General features: G+C 33.8%; 1 protein-coding gene across 1 annotated transcript in view; it reads right to left on the bottom strand.

Moving 5' to 3' along the window:
• Nucleotides 1–2,093: 2,093 nt before the first annotated feature.
• The window catches only part of LOC128985675 (serine/threonine-protein phosphatase 4 regulatory subunit 3), an 81,491-nt gene continuing 64,557 nt past the window's right edge, over nucleotides 2,094–19,027 (bottom strand). The window contains exons 11-16 of the mRNA XM_054405447.1: nucleotides 16,099–16,299; nucleotides 9,500–9,669; nucleotides 8,052–8,209; nucleotides 7,698–7,870; nucleotides 6,805–6,962; nucleotides 2,094–2,456 (exon numbers count right to left, since the gene is read on the bottom strand). Of these exons, the coding sequence (XP_054261422.1) occupies nucleotides 2,367–2,456; nucleotides 6,805–6,962; nucleotides 7,698–7,870; nucleotides 8,052–8,209; nucleotides 9,500–9,669; nucleotides 16,099–16,299 (950 nt within the window). The 3' untranslated portion in view covers nucleotides 2,094–2,366. The remainder of the gene's footprint in view (nucleotides 2,457–6,804; nucleotides 6,963–7,697; nucleotides 7,871–8,051; nucleotides 8,210–9,499; nucleotides 9,670–16,098; nucleotides 16,300–19,027) is intronic.

Consider the following 19,027-nt stretch of genomic DNA (forward strand, 5'->3'; position numbering starts at 1 on the left):
TTTTTTTAAATCTACACCTAACTTATCCTTGAATTCATCCTCACTTAAGTCATCAAATGGATTGTTTTCCCGCTCACGACAAATTCTCGGCCGACGAAAACGGTAAAAATCGTGATAATCAATGTAATCCATAATCACCTTAAACTTTAACAAATAAAAATGGCTTAGGTTAAAAGTGGACGGCTAAAATTAATCCTACCCCTATGCAGGATTAAAATCTAGCATGTTTTAGTCCGTGGACTAAAGCATAATTTCTTTAGTTCAGACTTAAAAAATAGTTCTTGACTAAGATTAGATAGAAAATTTAATGACGATTCTAAAAACGCAATCGAAAATATCATTATGTAGGTTAAAAGTTGAGAAATATGAGATTTTATTAGGCAATGTCAAGAAATTTGGAAAAATCTAAAAATGGCTGTTGCCGGAAGTAGGAGTGAGATATAACTATCCAAATTGTGTATTTTTATCGCAATTTACTTGCTTAATAATGCCTTAAAATATTTGACACTGACTACCAAACACCCTGTATAAGTAAATCCCGGTTTCTAGTGTTGTAATAATTGTGGCTATTTTTTTAAATTTACACAAAAATTAAATCCGGGTAATGTAGCCCAAATGACACTATGATCGGAAAGACCTATATCTTTAACGAGGATGTTTTCTATCTGATGTTTCTCATTAGTAATAATGTTATCAATGCAAAGTTCCACTGCTAGGTCTGGTCACTTCCATAACATTGACTTTGAAACCATTAAAATATAGAACGATAAGGCAGTCTAACTACTATTACCAAAACCATTCGACTATACATTTTTTCCGACCGCAGTAATTTCTTGCTAGCTTAGTCTTACACTCATATTTCAACAATATTAACTTTGGAGAAAATTGTGGTAGTGGGCAGCCTGATGGTTATATAAGCTAGCCTATCATAACCATTTAACTATACTTTAAATTTTAAAAACAGAAAACACTATTTACATATAATGAAGCTGAAACACTTCTATCCTTTTTATTTCATGACTACTTTAGATACTATAACATGTAGGAATGGATGGGATTATATATTTTTTAGTTCGGGATGGAATTTTAATTTCCTTTCTGATTTTCAGGACAGGATTTTTTTATCCATGCAAAAAAGTTTGTATTGAAAATATTGACCAAATGAATCTTGCAGATAGCAATAATGACTAATAAAACCAAATTACACTGTTCCAAAAGATCATAATGGGTAAAAATACTTAAGTAACAAAAGCTGTTAAGGGAAAAAAATAATTTTGGTGCTATTAACCTACCAACATAAATATAGTTATAAAACACTGCTAGCTAACCACAAACTAGTATTTAAAGTAAACCAACTAAAACAACATTTTTAAAAACTGAGAAGGGTTTTAAGGTATATAAACACAGGGACCTGTGGAAAAGCAGTATAAGCTTTAGTATTCATACGTGTTGTTATGTGTAAGTATCATCATGACTGTCATGACCTATAATCATTACAATAATCAGCGATTGTGGCACTATAGTGGACATTTCCTGCTATCAAGGCACCATTGTCAACATGTAGGGGTCTGTAGTATAGAAAATTTAAGGTCGGTACGGCACAAAAGCCAAATTCTAGTCTACCGGTTCTAGCCTAGAATCGTACCGACTTTTTCGGTGCACCGCAGACCCCTATCAACACGTCTCGAGTTTGTGGGGCCATCTTGAACATGTCTCGCAATCACGGAGACATATCACTGTCAATGGCAATACCAAGGACATCTCCCCGCTATTAAGGAGACATCAACATCGCCACTCGTGACATAGAAGATCCGAGAAAATACCATCATCACATCAAATTCTTGATCCGCCATCTTGAGAAAATCCCGAATCATTCATAATCCCGCCTCAATGATCGATAATATATCTTCATTGGAAATTTCCTAAAATTTCAGGACCCACCCATCCCTATTTGGGTAAATCGAGAAAAACCAATTAACAAGATTCTACACCTTCAACAATCCTCGCCAAGTTTGTCCTTTCCCAGTGTGAACAGTTCAGACACCTGGGGTTAAGCAGGAAACACAAGGAAGGTCAAAGAATTTTAGACAAAATTAAATCCAACAGTCACAAGGATTTAATTTGTTACAGATATAAACAAGATTGGGTCTATATAGCGCACAATGATCTCTTTACACAGACACTGGACGTTCATACATAAAGTAAACCTATTTAAGTATTTACAAATTCGTCCACATATGAGTATTATTAATTTATAAATAATTGTCTTTCTAGCTATAAAAACTATATAGCTTTTCACTTTCATCACTGTGAACCATATAAATAAAATAAATTTAAAACCGATTAAAAAATTATAAACATCCATTCTAGGAGAATCTTGCACGCTTCGGGGTTGGGAGAAGTTCTCCTCCTTCCTCTTCATCTTCATCTGAGTCGCCTTCGTAGTCCACCAGAGCCTGCAAACAGGTACACACAACTATACTGCAAGTGATGTCCACAAAATGTTTCTATTTTATTTGACACTTTACAGTAATGTTTACAATCTCTTAGTCAGTTTGGCTCTTCCAACAGACCGATTTGCATAATCTTGGTCTTAAATTAAAGGTATGCACGGACAGATTTGCCATCAAGCATCGGCATTAATTTATCTGACGTATATTTTTAGTAATACACTAATGCAACTTCCTCACAAGGTACATTTCTTATGGGAGTTAAATTTGGTTTTTCTTTTCCGAGTTCGTTTGGCTCTTCTACCCAACCAATTTTTATAACTTTGGTCTTAAATTAAAGGTACAGTAGAACTTCAACTAACCGAATCGCCGACTATCCGAATCGCTTACTTCAACAATTTTAAAAACGTAAAGCTACAGTAATAAGCTTCGCAAAATATCAAAGAATTGTTATTTAACACATTAAGCCAGTGTGTAATTTTTGACTTTGATGGAACACTATTAACTTAATAACATGTATAGAACACTTGTACTATCAGCATTGTAAACTGTAAAAATGTTCTGATTTCATTTATTATTAATAAAAAGTTCATTTAGTACCGAAAATGAGGATTTTTCTTTAAAATTCCCAGAATTCCAGCAAAACTCCGACTATCCGAATTTTTTATAATCCGAATGGGTTCTGGTCCCTATTGATTCGGATAGTCGGAGTTCTACTGTATGCACAGACAGATTTGCCATCAAGAATCATCATTCATTTATCTACTGTATTACTCGACCAAAAACATAAATTTGATTTTCTTTTAGCGAATTTCCCATATAGGGAATATTAGCGAATTTCCCATATAGGGAATAAGCTATTACCATAGTACTCATGGTAAGACCTGGACCCGGGACCGATTTACTTTTTCGTTTTGAGGTCCCTAGAGACCAAAAACACCATCCGTTCAAATTCATATATATATATATACAGGGTGAGTTTTAATTGTCCCCCCCCCAACTTTTTTCTACATTTTTTCAAATATCAATCCCAGACCCCTTCCAAACATTGTTGAGTAGTAAGTACTTCATTTTGACAAGGTGGTCATTTCCGGCCGCCATCTTGGATCCGCCATATTGGATACAAAATTTTTTTTTCAAATGTAAAGGTGGAGTTGTGACCCATTATTTCGAACTAGATTTTTACCCTGATTACAATGCCGCAAACTGTTTTAAAAAATCTTGATTCATTCTAAAGTTATGAGGGCTTTTTAAAACTTTATTTTTAGCCCATTTTAACATTGTGCATTTACAAACTAAGACCATAATCTCAAAATAGTGCTAGATAAAGATAAGTATCCACTACCAGTAATTGTCGACCTATTTTCACTTGGTTATGACTGATGTATTTTTTTCGGCCGCCATCTTGGATCCACCATTTTGAAATGTGATAAATTATTTTAAATATGAAGGGGGTGTTGTGACCCATCATATCAAACTACTTTTTTAAGCTTAACTCAATGCCGCAATCCGTTTTTTGTTATCCAGTTTTATTTATGAAATATTGCAATTTTTTAGTAAAAAATGTCAAAATTTAAAAATCAAAAAATGGAAATTAAAATAAAATAATAAAAATTCTATGTTTCCACCATGCAATATGAATCATTCATTCCCTGCCTCCTAACCTCCTAAGTACAAAAACCTCACACTTACAATAGCATTATTAGTTACATCATCATAAATAAAGAATTATCTATTATTGGCATTAGTAGGCCTACAGCTTTACATAGGAATTATTTTTTATAGGGCCTAAAATAGTAATAGACTAAGCAACATGACAAGTGGAGAACTCATTGAAGAAAAGATATTGTGTAAACTAATTTACTATAAAACTCTAAAACAGTAAAAATAGCACACATACATTGTTTATGGTATAGTTATAGTAAAGACTGTAAAAATTGCATATCATGTCATAGGTACACAGTTATAGGCACAGTTATAGGTATTGCAAGAGATCCTAAAACAACTGATTTTAGCTAATAAATGAAAAGAATTAAAAATCCATAAACTCAAGTCAAACAATATCACAATTATTAGGTACCCAAAAAGGAACTCTTAATATATAGAAAATTATATTAAATCAAGAGAAAAGAAAGTTAAATGCTAATTTGGCAACATAAGCAGACAGCAGAGACATTATAGTGCCCTAATTAGCAACACAACTCAATGTTTTTATACTGTAAGTCAATGTTTTTGAAACCGTAGGGTCTTTTTCTCGGAAGGAAGGGTAGTAGAATGTAAACAAAAAACCATGAATCACTCTCACAGCCGGGCCCGGGGACACTCAAGGTTACAGACCCTCCCCCTCCCCTCCCCTCCCCTCTTACACAACCCGAGCCAGGCCCGGGGACACTCAAGGTCATAGACCCTCCCCCTCCCCCGCCCCTATTACACCACCTGGTTGTTCCAATTGCTGACAAAATGCAAGTAACGAAACAAGGAAGTAGAGACAAAAAGATATATTTTCTTTATTCAAAAATATAAAACTGTTACAGATAATTTATAAAGAAATTAATTCATGGTAGTTTGTGTCTTGTAAATATTGTATTGGATCTTAGAAATATCTTTTTTGATACTCTATCTAACCTAAGAAAAAAATAATTTTACTGATGAAAACTTTAATAAAATAAAATTATAAAATATTTAGGCCTAACCTCTTTGTAGACTTGCTGATACTTGATACTTAAAAAAAAAATGAAATAGTGACCATACAATGCCTAACCAGACGATCAGAAGTGTTGTTTTGTTTTGTTACTGAATGACAAAAAGGACAATAGGAAAATAAAAGAACAAGATACAGATCTGTACACTATATCAGATATTTCTTTTGTTTATAATTTATTATGTAAATAAAATACTAAAATATATTTTAAACTAGGTATGGAATAAACAATAAATAATTAAAATGGGACCTCTGGATAAATAGTCTTTCTTTTGACTTCGTTTTCTTTGCACTATTGAGTCACGGCTTTTGTTTTGTCAGTAGACGACTGGCTCTGGCTAGTGACAGTAAGGCAATTGCTCTGTTGTGTATTTGTTCTTAAACGTGAGCAAACTTAATATTTAATTCTAATTTTAACATTTTAATTCCTCTGTAATCTATATATATAAAATCCAATGTATGTTTGTATATTTGTATATTTGTATGTTTGTATATTTGTATGTTTGTCCTTTATGGACTCCAAAACCGCTCGACAGATTGTAATGAAACTTTCAGGCATTATTAAGTATTATTCAAGGATGGTTTGTGTGAAGTTTGGTACAGATCCGTCAATAGGGCTCCGCCCCAGTGGCTCTGGAGTTTCCCATGTTAACCTTATGAGTACTCATATTTAAATGGAATTAAAGAATCTTAACAGCTGATTCTTAACAAATCAGCTTAAATTCTTAACAAGAATTTACCACGCTCACTCACTTCAACCAGGACGTGATTGAGCCATGCGAACGAGTTCATCTTGAAAATGAACGAGCATTTGACATAAAACCACATTAGGACAGGACGACGTCTGTCGGGCCAGCTAGTAATATATATAAGAGTGTTTCTTTGAAAATTACTTATTATAACTTTGAAAATAATAATTTTTTTGGGCCCGACCCGATCTTGGCCCGATCAAATCTCTGACCCGACCCGGTCTCTCGGGCCTTCCGCTGGCCCGACCCGACCCGAAAAAATCGGGGACCCGCAGACCCCTACTTTCAAGGTAAGCTAGCTGCTATCCTCCTTTTTCTACCATTTAAAATCCTGGCCTAGAGCCTTTCCTTAAACAAAACTATCAGATAAATTTGTCATTCTTTAGAATTGAAATAATATCGGACAAACAAACGGTGAATCTGTTGAAAGGGAACATATTGAAGGGTGTTAGCTGCTTTAGCCATTGACAATCTTTAAATAATGCTTCGCTCATTTATGCGTCTAAAGTGTAACGGCAGACCACCCTAGTATTTTTAAGGAAACATTTTAGTGTAAATCCAATCAGGTAAATGGAAATTCGCTTAGTCTGCAGGTTTGCTGCAGTGGGGGTATTTAATACTTGCTTTAATTAAGGTGTATTAAACCAGTTCTAATTGCATTATCCAATATGTTTCAGTCTAAGATAAGAACCTTCAATGAAATACCAGCTTTCATTTGAGCTATTGATTATTTAGATTGGATGTACCTAAAGCTCGCTGCTGAATCAACAATAAATTGGTTTTGGATTTAAAAAAATATTATTTCCAAAGCATTTTTAAGAATAGCTTAGTATTTTAATCCGAGCCAGAGTTGTCCAACACTTAATACAGTTACATGAAATAAAAAGTACGTGAATACAAATACCTTTTTGAAAAGAGCTGCACATTTAACATCGCCTTGAGATGGAGTCAGTGGAGAAGACCCTGTTATGCTGTTAAGGTTGTTGTTCAAAATTGGTGATTTTGGACCATTGCCAAAAATTTTACCACTGCTTCCCTCGCTCTTCTTATCAATAGATTTCCCTGAAAAAATTTTAAAATATGTAACAAAATAAACATACACATTGTGGTGACCAAGATAACTACCTACTTTAGTCTTAGTTCTAGGCACTAAACTTGTTATTAGAGATGGGTCAGTTTTTAATGTTAGGTGTCGGTTTTACTGGTTTATATTTCAGAAAGAAATCCAAAATCAAGAATTTACAGAAAATGCCGGCTTTGGTTTATTAGTAGTAGAGGTGTGCGAGCCTCAGACTTTCGTTCATTTTCTGCGGTCTTGTAGACACTGTCATAGTCTCCTCCCGTCTCGGCAAAACACTGAATACTCTCCGAGTTATCAGAAACATCATCATTGCCTTTCACAATCGCAGGAAAATCATGAATTACCGATAATAGCGGAAATTCTCTGATCGCACAATCTTTGCAGACATGTTGGTTATCAGAAAATACTTTTAAGTTAAACGATTGGTTCTATATACCAATACCAATATACAAGTATGGGTGATATCTTGAGTCGACACATCCCTACTTTTATCTATTTAAAAACAAAAAAGTGACATAACAAAAACTGGACCGAAAAAAACTAATACAAATATCAACCGACCCATCATTACTTATTTTTAATGTTAGTAAGTCTTGTAAGTCAGTAAGGACATTTTTAATTGTCTTGGCACAGCTTCTTGGTTCGTTATTTTCAATTAAATTTACATCATAACTACGGATATTTAGATTATAATTTCCTATCCTGCTGGCACTAACCTATCGAGTCGAGTTCGGAGTTTAACTTTTTGTTGATGATATTGCTAGTATTTGCAGGTACGACCGCCTCACCATCATCAAAGTCATCTTCCTCGTTGAACCACATCTCCTCCTCTTCCTCCAACTGTCGCTGATCTCTTCTGTATCTGTTGTTGCGCAAGATGGACGGAACACTAGACATAACAGTTTACCATTGAAACTACTTGATGTGATATTAACTAATGAGATTCAAAGTTAAAAGTAACAAGTTATCAGGTAATTATATAATGGCATTTGGTTACATTATTATCAAAACTCAGAGAACAAATTTTTCTAACATTATCAATAAGCAAAATTTAGAATAGTTTAACCCACCTATCCAATCCTCGTTCGGCTGCTTTCTCTCTTTCTTTCTTGTCTTGATGTTGGTGGTACCGTAGTTTTAGAGCTTTGAATGTTTGAACATAATCTACTTGGTCCAATACTTTGGTGTAGTTTTCTACCACATGTGAACAAAGTGTTTTTATGTCCTCCTAAAAATAAAACTTTGTTAACTCAATAGGTTTCACAAAATAAATAATAAGTCTGATTTTTGTAAATTTTGCTGGGAGGTGCTTTAAGCTCCAAACTGATTAGCAGCTTGATTGCCACAAAATTAAAAAATATTGGGCCGCAAAAGATTGAAAAGGATTTAGATGATATACTTAAGTAGTAGATACAATTATTAGCTCGTAATAAAATACAGGGTGGACCAGCTAAAGTGTGACAAAAGCTATCTTTTTTTATATAAGAAGGGCAGTTAACTCCTTTTGGAGCACTCCCCTTTATTTTTAAGATGTTTTTTGGGATGGTTTTGAATTTCAGCTGGAGCTACTTGATCTCTTATGTCCACTAAGATAGTAACTTTAATTTAGCTTCATCATTTTTTCCTTCTTCATCTTACAGGGGAAGGCCGAAGCCATAAAGCACATCATTAGTTGAATTATTGTGAACAAATTTAGTTTAATGAATTGTATGCAAAATTGAAAAAAAAAATAATAAAATAAAAAAATAAATTCAAACAAACGTGTTTGGTAATGATATTGTATTTCACCCCATTGCATTGTGTTTGAACAATACAAGAATATTGCATTGTAAATTAATGAATTGGCTGTGTTAGTAGTATCAACAAAAATACAGCACCATGCTTGGCTCCCAATAAGTAGTACAGTAGAACTCCAATTATCCGAACTCCAATTAACTGAATCTCCAATTATCCGAATCACTTATTTCAACAATTTTAAAAACGTAAAGCTACAGTAATAAGTTTTGCAAAATATCAAAGAATTGTTATTAAACACATTTAGCCAATTTTGGACTTTGATGGAACACTATTGACTTAATAACATGTATAGAACACTTGTACTATGAGCATTGTAAACTGTAAAAATGTTCTGATTTAAATTATTATTAATTAAAAGTTCACTTAGTACCGAAAATGAGGATTTTTCTTTAAAATTCCCGGAATCCCGGTAAAACTCCGATTATCCGAATTTTTGATTATCCGAATGGGGTCTGGTCCCTATTGATTCGGATAATCGGAGTTCTACTGTACCTTTGACTATCAATACAACTTCGGTATCCAATAGTCAATAGTAGTACCTAAATTAAGTAGACTTAAAAACTTAGTGGTTTGCACTACCTGAGGCTGAAACTGTGTTACACACCATTACACCAATTATATAAATCAAATGCTATGAATTGCTGCTTAAAATTGGAAATTAATTGGAACAGGAGTGTTCACAACTGTTAAAATATTGACCAACCAAATGCTTGCAACTCACCAGTTTGATGTATTCAAACATTTCTAAAATGGCTGAATCAAGGAGGTTGTATCGACCGTTGTTTCTTATGAATGCATCAATTACTGGTTCAAACAACTTTCCTTTGACAATGTATCTGTTGTAGAATTCATCTTTCAAAGCTATAATCTTCCTCATGAACCTCAGAGCACCTAAACATTAAAAACCAAACATCAACACAACTCAATAATGTAGAAAACTTAACAGCCCTGATAAGTTCAGACAAATTAACCACCAAGTGTTGTATTGGGTACTTTCAGTAAAATATAAAATGTCTCCCTTAACAAACAAATGGACTATAAATGACAAATAATTAAAATAATAAAGAACTCACATTGAAGCTATACAAAAGAAGTAAAGTCATTGAAGGTTACAGTAAATTTCTTTGTCCATTGATATATAGATGGAATGGTTTTACTACTTACATCAGATTTAAAAATAATTATTTGACCACAAAATATTTTAAATTTTACCATTTATAGTTTGTTCAAATGGACTGTTACTCGCCACTATTCCCTTATCAAAGAAATCCCTAGAATTGAAGTACAATTTGTCTCATATATTATGTTGGTACAGTAGAACCTCAATAATTCGACAGTCCCTATACTTCGACAGAGACCTGATTACGTGACGGTTTCGCTGAGGTTAAAACTAGGGCCTTCTTATTGTTTTTGGGCATGCAAAAACTCAATATTTTGCTTTGAACTTTAACTTAAACCATCCTATTGATTTACATTTTTTCCTTAGTGAAAAGAAGTTAAATATTACAAATTATTTTCTACAGTAAGAAGCTAAATGAACGTACGGTTGAGATCTAAGTTGATAAGATTGTTTTATTTTTGTCATGTTTTATACTAGTACTATACTCAATTCCACGTTCACCGTGCAGTACAGGTCTTATGGAGATAGCCTTGCTACTACCATTACTGTAAAATTCATGTTTTCTGTCATGCGGGATGCGTAAACAGTCCTCGCGACTCTCGTGAAGGCGCTCAAGTTCATTTTTCTAATTTCTGTGTGTTTTATGGCATTTATCAAGATAGTCTGGTAATTTGTCTTAGACTAATAAAAATTATACTGTATGTTATTCTTTTAAATATTAAGGCGTGTTTAAGTTGAATGTTTAACCACAGTCAGTATCTTATCTATATAAATAAAATTAGTTTTGTCACAACTAAAAAGTCTTGATTATTAAGGGTAACGTTATCCCTTTATATCGTTCGTTTTATATAGTATACATTACATTGCAGAATTTACTGGCAAATGAGTAATCCAAATGTAAGCTTACTTGCTTAATGATAAATCACGATCAGCTGTATTGAAGTAAACAAAAATCAGCAGTAAATGCCTTCTAATGCTATTCTTATGAAGAAAATTTTACGTTATATCTAATTTTGTGTTAAGATTTCAGGAATTTCACTATTTTTCCCGCCGTCACGGGACCAAGACCTTTAATTTGAGCCCTCTCCCGTCGTTCTACGACTTCCCAGTCGCCAACAATTTTGACGCAAAGAATCGGCTTATGGTTTTGCGTGAAAATAATTAAAATATGTAGTAGTTTGATTTTTTATTCTAAAATGTTTTCTAAGATGTTTTGACTAGTGCATAAATTATTATAGTCATTTTTGCAGTTAAAACAAAATGGTTCTTTAAATGTCATTCTTAAATATTTATAGGTAAATAAGTAGGTATTAAGTGATATAACTAATCTACTAACTAAATAACTAAATCATCAATAAAAACCTAAACAAAATTAAAAGGGTTTATGCAGTGGTATGGAGTAGCGCAGTAGCGGTTCACGGCTGTTGATGTTTTGAGGACGGCTAGTAGCGCGGAAACTCCCATTTGAAATACATGGCATACGGGCGCTCCGTACTGCACGGTGAACGTGAAATTGAGTATAGCTGTGTGTCTGTTTATCTTGTAGTCAGATTAAACCTTCTTATATTCAGAACAGCAGTTGGTTTGGATATAAGTGTGTATTTTTCCAGATATGCTGGTAAAACTATTATAGGAATATATCTAAACGGGTCGCCGGAAGACTGCCCCCCGGAAAACTACCCCCCCAAACAGGTTCCTACGTCATATTGACGTCAGAGACCGGGGGGGTAGTTTTCCAGTCACGGACACTCAAATTTAGTTGTCAAACAGTTCTAATCTAACCTAACCTAACCAACCAAACTTGCTGTAACATTTCGATATTCTGTTTTATATTCACCACATGACTTTTCTATTATCCAATGGAATTACTCGAATTAAAATTAAAATTAAATAGCATGATTTGTCTAGGGGGGGTAGTGTTCCAGTCGCGGACATGGCTTCCATATTGGTTAGTTGGCAGATTTTGTGACGTCACGTTTCACCTGGGGGGGTAGTTTTCCGGGGGATAGTATTCCGCATCCCCATCTAAACCTTCGCAAATACAATATCTGACCGTTTCAAGCCAAAACAAATGCTTTAGAAAAAAAACAGCTTTATAGTGATATACGAGGCATATCCCTCAGGTAGGCTTAATCTTAGGCTTAAGCTCAGGTAGGTTAATTATAAGCTACTTTACACACTGGTTAAAAGTAGGTATAATACTACCTCAACCTCACAATTGCACACTTTATTCCGGTTGAAATTTTCATTAACAAAGGTGCTCTTGTCTTTCCCACAAAACACTAAGAAATAAGGACATTGATGCGTTCCCAACAGACATACAGAATTGAATCAAGACATTATCTACGCTTTAACCAAATCAAAGTACATTAGTATTTAAAATCTTTGTTAGTGTCATCAAATTTGATCATATCGTATTTACTTAACGTGCAGTGATAATACCGTCGTCCGTAACAACAATTTATATTTGCTTAATCCGAAGATGACCCAAAATGGTGTCGAAATGATGGCATACTATATGAAATGAAGTACTAAAGACGATTAAATTGGTAATTTACACGAATTAGAACAGAAACCCGTATGGATCAAAAACATGAGCAAATGATGTAATTAGCCTGATGCCATTGTTACTATTAGCATTGACATATGGTTTAGAGAGTTCCTTTTGAGCAATCAATGTTAATATGTTAACTTTTGGGCCAGTATCATCATTTGTTTAAATGATTATGATCTAGTGATGGCCGGATCCGGATATCAGACTACCGGATCCGCCGGATCCGAGCTAGAACCGGTACCCGATCGGATCCAAAAAATTCCGGATCATGGGCTGGATCCGATTTTTTCCGATTTATTTTACTAACACAAAGCTGTCTGTATCCATGTTCAAGACCAATTATTCCCGATTTGTTTACTAACACAAAGCTGTCTGTATCCATGTACAAGACCGATTTTCCCAATTTTTTAATCAATGTCACAGTTCTGTATATTATGACGTAAATAACCTCTATGGTTGGGAAATGTCACAGTACTGTATATTACGATGTAAATAACCTCTATGGGTGGGCAATGTCACAGTACTGTATATTACGACGTCAATAACCTGTATGGTTGGGCAATGTCACAGTACTGTATATTATGACGTAAATAACCTCTATGGGTGGGCAATGTCACAGTACTGTATATTACGACGTCAATAGCCTGTATGGTTAGGCAATGTCCCAGTACTGTATATTACGACATCAATAACCTGTATGGTTGGGAAATGTCGCAGTTCTGTATATTATGATGTCAATAACCTGTATGATTGGGCAATGTCACAGTACTGTATATTATGACGTCAATAGCCTGTATGGTTGGGCAATGTCACAGTACTGTATATTACGACGTCAAAAACCTGTATGGTTGGGCAATGTCACAGTAGTGTATATTACGACGTAAATAACCTCTATGGTTAGGCAGTACTGTATATTACGACGTAAATAACCTCTATGGGTGGGCAATGTCACAGTAGTGTATATTACGACGTAAATAACCTCTATGGGTGGGCAATGTCACAGTACTGTATATTACGACGTCAATAACCTGTATGGGTGGGCAATGTCACAGTACTGTATATTACGACGTCAATAACCTGTATGGGTGGGCAATGTCACAGTACTGTATATTACGATGTAAATAACCTCTATGGTTAGGCAATGTCACAGTACTGTATATTACGACGTCAATAACCTGTATGGCTAAGTTGTATGGGTGGGCAATGTCACAGTAGTGTATATTACGACATCAATAACCTGTATGGTTTGGCAATGTCACAGTACTGTATATTACGACGTAAATAACCTCTATGGGTGGGCAATGTTACAGTACTGTATATTGCCAACGTCAATAACCTGTATGGTTGTGCAATGTCACAGTACTGATATATTAACCTTTAAACATTACTAATTTAATTTGAAACAGTATGATTTAAATTGGCATTCTGTTAATTATGTTTATTAACCCACCCTTATGACAGTGTGTATCTGTCGAATTTTTCAAGATCCGGTACCGACATTTTCTTGGATCCACCCATCACTATTATGATCTATACCGGATTTGTTCTAGTATTCGTGGGTAATTTACAATACACAGGCCACAAACTATTGGATACGTAAACAGCGTAAAGCGTAAAAGATTCATGATGGTTTGCTCAAAAAATGTTTTACTCAAATGTGTAACATTTTCATAGCATAAACTAACATTTTGGAATTCAGACAGAAAACGCAAAACTTATACAGTTAGACTTATACAGAGAGATCAATTAAATTTAATATGACTGTAAGTAATAAGGTGCAACTCCAACGATAACAAAGTTGTAAATAGTGATGTGTTGGTACGTAAAAATGATTCTCGCTATCACCGGTTCTAAAGAAAAGTACCAGTACCAAAAACCAATGTTTACAGTTAATTAAGAACTTTAGTACTACCAACCAATAAAATGTGTTAATCTGGTCACAAGGTTATTAATCTCCCTTGGTTTCGGATTTCTCACAAAATGTTATCAGAAATCAAAGTTATTTCCGATTAATTGCATTATTTGTAAACAACTTTTAATGTTAACATATCAGTGACAGTATAAAGAAACAACCTTTATCCCGACAACGGTTTGTTATTCAATAGATAACAGATGACGTATTATCTAAACTATGATTGGTATATCTAGTACTCATTAGGCGGAAACGTGAAAAAAATCGCACAAAATTGGTTTTTTGGACGTTAGTAATTTTATTTCCTAAGTAGTTTAGGCTTAGGCCATGAATTTCGTGGCCATGAACAACACTGATTCACGGTCTTTTTACCCATTATCGAAACTCAAGTACAATTGAATGCACACAGAATCTTCGGTTCCCGACCTGGATGATACCTAGTTATTTAATTTAATTTACGGTTACACATCATTGCACTTGCGATTAATTAAATCCGTTATGTAAGGCACAACGTTTTTTAACCCACTTGATTTGGGGTTTCTTACAAAATGTGATCGGAAAAGGTTGCAGTAGGCAAATTAGTAAACAATATTATTCATGTAAACATATCAGTGACAGCTAGAAAAAATAATCTTGATCCAAACAGCTGTTTGTTATTTCACAGATTACCTACCTTCCAAACAGATAATTATTTTGTTATAAATTATGTATGTGGTAAACATTGGGAGAAAACTTGACAAAAATCGCACAAACTTGGGTTTTTGAATGTCCGTTACTTTATTTACAAAGTAGTGAGACAATATTTGAATGGCTAAAGACACTCTCACCAATCCAGTGAATACATTAAAATTGTTTGAATCTTGATAGGTAATCTTGTTTTCTCGGAGTAGGCTGTGTAAATTAGCAATTTGGAGTTACAGACACAACGACAGACAGACATACAGACAGAAATTGAGATAAGACTCATTTTGTCTTTCTTAGGCTTTGAGACCAAAAAATAACAAAAAACTACATGATTCTTCGCAACGTATAGACAAAACTGTAATTTTATTTATAGATATTCATTATATTTGTTTGCTTCATCTCATGTTTTAAACATTTCCTGAATATAAATGTCCGATATACTCCCTTTCGAAATTTTGTTAGTTCAACACACCCCATTAATACACTATCGAGGTTCTACTGTATACCCAAAATTCACCCATTGTGATCATGAGCTATATTACTAGGGCAATACTGAATGTTTATTTTTGTCTATGAAATATGATGATCTTATCCTATCCATGACATTGAGTTGTTTTAGATTGAACTGTAACTGAGAAGTTTTAACAACAGTGGGAAACTACAATTCTCAACTGACATATTCTGATAAATGACCATAGAACGTAAAATCAAAGGAAATTTATTGTAAAATATTATTTATATCATGATTTAGTCAAAAGAAACATTTTCTTCAACTTTATATAAAATTTACATTAGGGATTAGTCAGATCTTATGAGATGTTCAGCACTTTTTAGCAGACATCCAAAGCCTCAACAGGAGGGTAGTTTCGGTTTTATGTTTAATGACTAAAACAGTAGAGGGTGGGAGTAAGAAATGTTCATAAAAGGTTTTGTAATTTTTATCTGTTAATCAATATAACTTTTTTTTACAAAAAATCTAATTAACTGACACACCCACATCTCTTATTCAAATGGCAATAAATCTCAGTGGTTGCATCATGAGCTACTTACAAAGGACAAGGAACGTGTGGTTGGACTTCATAAGAACCAGAATGCGCCGGAGCAGGTCTTTACTGAGGATGCAGTTTTTTATGTTGTATGTGTGATGTTCCACGCAGAAGGACAACAGTTCCAGAATCAGGCCCAACAGTTGCACTGTCTGGTAGTCATCCTTGGCTGGAACGTTGTCCACTGTGTTGGCTAGCAGTGGTGCTGGAACAGCCATTAGACAACTGTTCACAGCCACTCAAACTGGCATTAACTTTCAAGTGAATGTGTACAGTAAAACTTAACATAACTGTAATTTTTTAACTTTTCTCTGATACTATTTGCCAACAAAATATATGCCTATAAGATAGTTAGATATCACTACTTTGCATCTTATTGTGGTATCTATTAGGATGGGATACTTGTGAGTACACTCTCTTTAGTAGAATTGTGACAATTTCTGTGATTCTTATTTTGCCCTGTAGCTTTTATTCCCTAATTATTGCTCCATCGATGTTGACAAATTTTGTTACTCGATTAATGCAGTGATGTATACTGATCTTTTTCCCAAGTGGCATTATTTATGTATATACAAAATACCCCCACTGCAGCAAACCTGCAGACTAAGCGAATTTCCATTTGCCTTAATTTATTTTAAATTAAATCTATTTAAATAACATTAGGTTTAACGAGTACCTAGGTTTGCTGTTACAAGGAGGCCAATAAAATGTGTTTTTAGTAAAATATTAGTAGCTTAGTATAAAATAAATAAATTTTACCAAGTTTGATCAAAATATTTCCATGAACAAATATAATATAATATATATATATAGTGTATATATATGTATACATGGTGGCAGAAAGTAAGCTTGCTCTTAGCTTTTCAACTATTTGAGATATTTGAAATCAATTTGCAGCAACCTTTTAGTTATGAAGAGCTACAATAATGATGGCTAATTTTGAAAATTTTGCCCTTAGGGGTGGCGGGGGTAGCTCAAAATTTTTAAATGGCATAGTCGAGTTTGGTATCATTTTACAGGTCTTGACAAAACTAAACAATAGACATAAAGAAAACCCATATCGGACCACTAATAACAAAATGGCATCCTAAAACACTTTGAATCCAAATAACCATGAGGGTGGCTGAAAATTAACTTGAAACCCTCTTAACTTTTATGCTATTTGAGATATTTGAAATCGGTTTGCGGCAACCTGTTTCAATATGAAAGGCTACAATAATGATGGTTAATTTTGAAAATTTGGCTCTTAGTGGTAGTGGGTAGGTTTGGCTTATTTTTGGCTCTTAGTTTGGGGGTAGCTTAAAATTTTTAAATAGGAAGTATGGTCGATTTTAGTATCATCTAACAGGTCTTGAAAAACTAAACAATTAACATAAAGAAAATAGAAATTGGACAACTAATAACAAAATGGCAGCTAAAACTGATTAAAAAAAAACAGTTATCATACTAATATTATAAATGTGAAAGTATGTGTGTTTGTTTGAAGTTCAATCACACATTTGCTACTGGTCGGATTGTGTTGAAATTTGGTATGATGATAGCTCATATTCCCGATTAACATATAGACATATACTTAACTCAAAAATCCTTTCGGGCTCTGCCCCAGTGGCTCTACTCTACAGTTTCCCATATTAACCTTATGAGTATTCATATTTAAAAGGAATTAAAGAATTTTGCCAGCTGTTTCAACTAAATAATTTGTGTAGCATTAAAAGGTTTACCAACAGGGTGCAGCACCATCTATCTATATATTAATAGGCAAGCATGTTTCTTTAAAACCTTTTTTCTCAGCTCGTGTGTATCGTAGGGAAAATCTACGCATACCGTTAGAAAGCTATTTTCTTGTAGGTGTGCAGAATCCCTTTATAAATTAAAATAGGCTCAAAAATAAGCACAAAAAATGAATTTGAAGTTTTAAAAAATTAACATGGGTCTTATGGGTTGCTATGGTGATGACGAAATAACAACACAATATAAACAGAAAATCAAAACAAATGGAAGACATTCCAATCACATGTTTTATTTACAGTGTGGGGTGAAAATAGAGAAGTTTGTACAAAACATACTTTTGGTCGATTTTTCGAACACGGGGCGTGCTCTCGTTAGTTCTTAATACATGTATGATAACACAGGTGGCCAACAAGAAACAATTCATGAGTAATTCATGAGTAAAAAAAAAAAATCCAGGTAGTTCAGGTCATACTTTTCATACAAAAATTTCTAACGTGTTTTGCGCCAACTCCAGCAATGATGTTTTAGCACTAACACAGCTCGTTATTTAATTATCTAAAAGAGCATTCTCAGTTAAGGGGGAAAAAATTATGATTGCTGTAATATTGCCTGACAAAAGTATTAAATTTTTATATATTACTGATTAAATAATCCAAAATTAAAAACTAATCCTTAAACCTGCAATTTATTAATAACTTCCTAAAAATAGTGATATGTCGATACCAAACTTTATCGAATCTCCGTACAGACAACTGAAAAATAGATTCTTAATACTGATCATAACAATTTTTCCAAATTTTCTGAAGGATTACTACACCAACCCCTGGCTATTTGTACTTTCATATAGTATAATTTTGGAGTAATGGGTTGTTTTCCAAGTAGCCTACAGAAATAATAATGCAGAAATTACAAAAATTGCACGTAACCAATTTATGTTTTAAACCCACGTTAAAGGTAGATGAAGATATAACAAAAAAAATATTTTAAAAAAACTTTCTAGAAGTGTGCCATTTTGAAATTTTTGGTCAAGCTAAACTCGAGGTTATATTGTAATCATCTAACACAGTCGTAGAGACACCATAATCGTTTTCTGCAATAACTGAAAAATCCTGAATATCTCACTCAGTAACAGAAACATCACCACTGTCTTACGTGGTCGTGAAAAAATCCTGATATTGTTCAGCGGTAACGGAAACATTATA

This window comes from Macrosteles quadrilineatus, unplaced genomic scaffold (assembly GCF_028750875.1).
Source record: "Macrosteles quadrilineatus isolate MER2022 unplaced genomic scaffold, UCM_ALF_1.0 Scaffold_1__1_contigs__length_201487025, whole genome shotgun sequence".
NCBI classification, from domain to species: Eukaryota; Metazoa; Arthropoda; class Insecta; order Hemiptera; family Cicadellidae; genus Macrosteles; species Macrosteles quadrilineatus.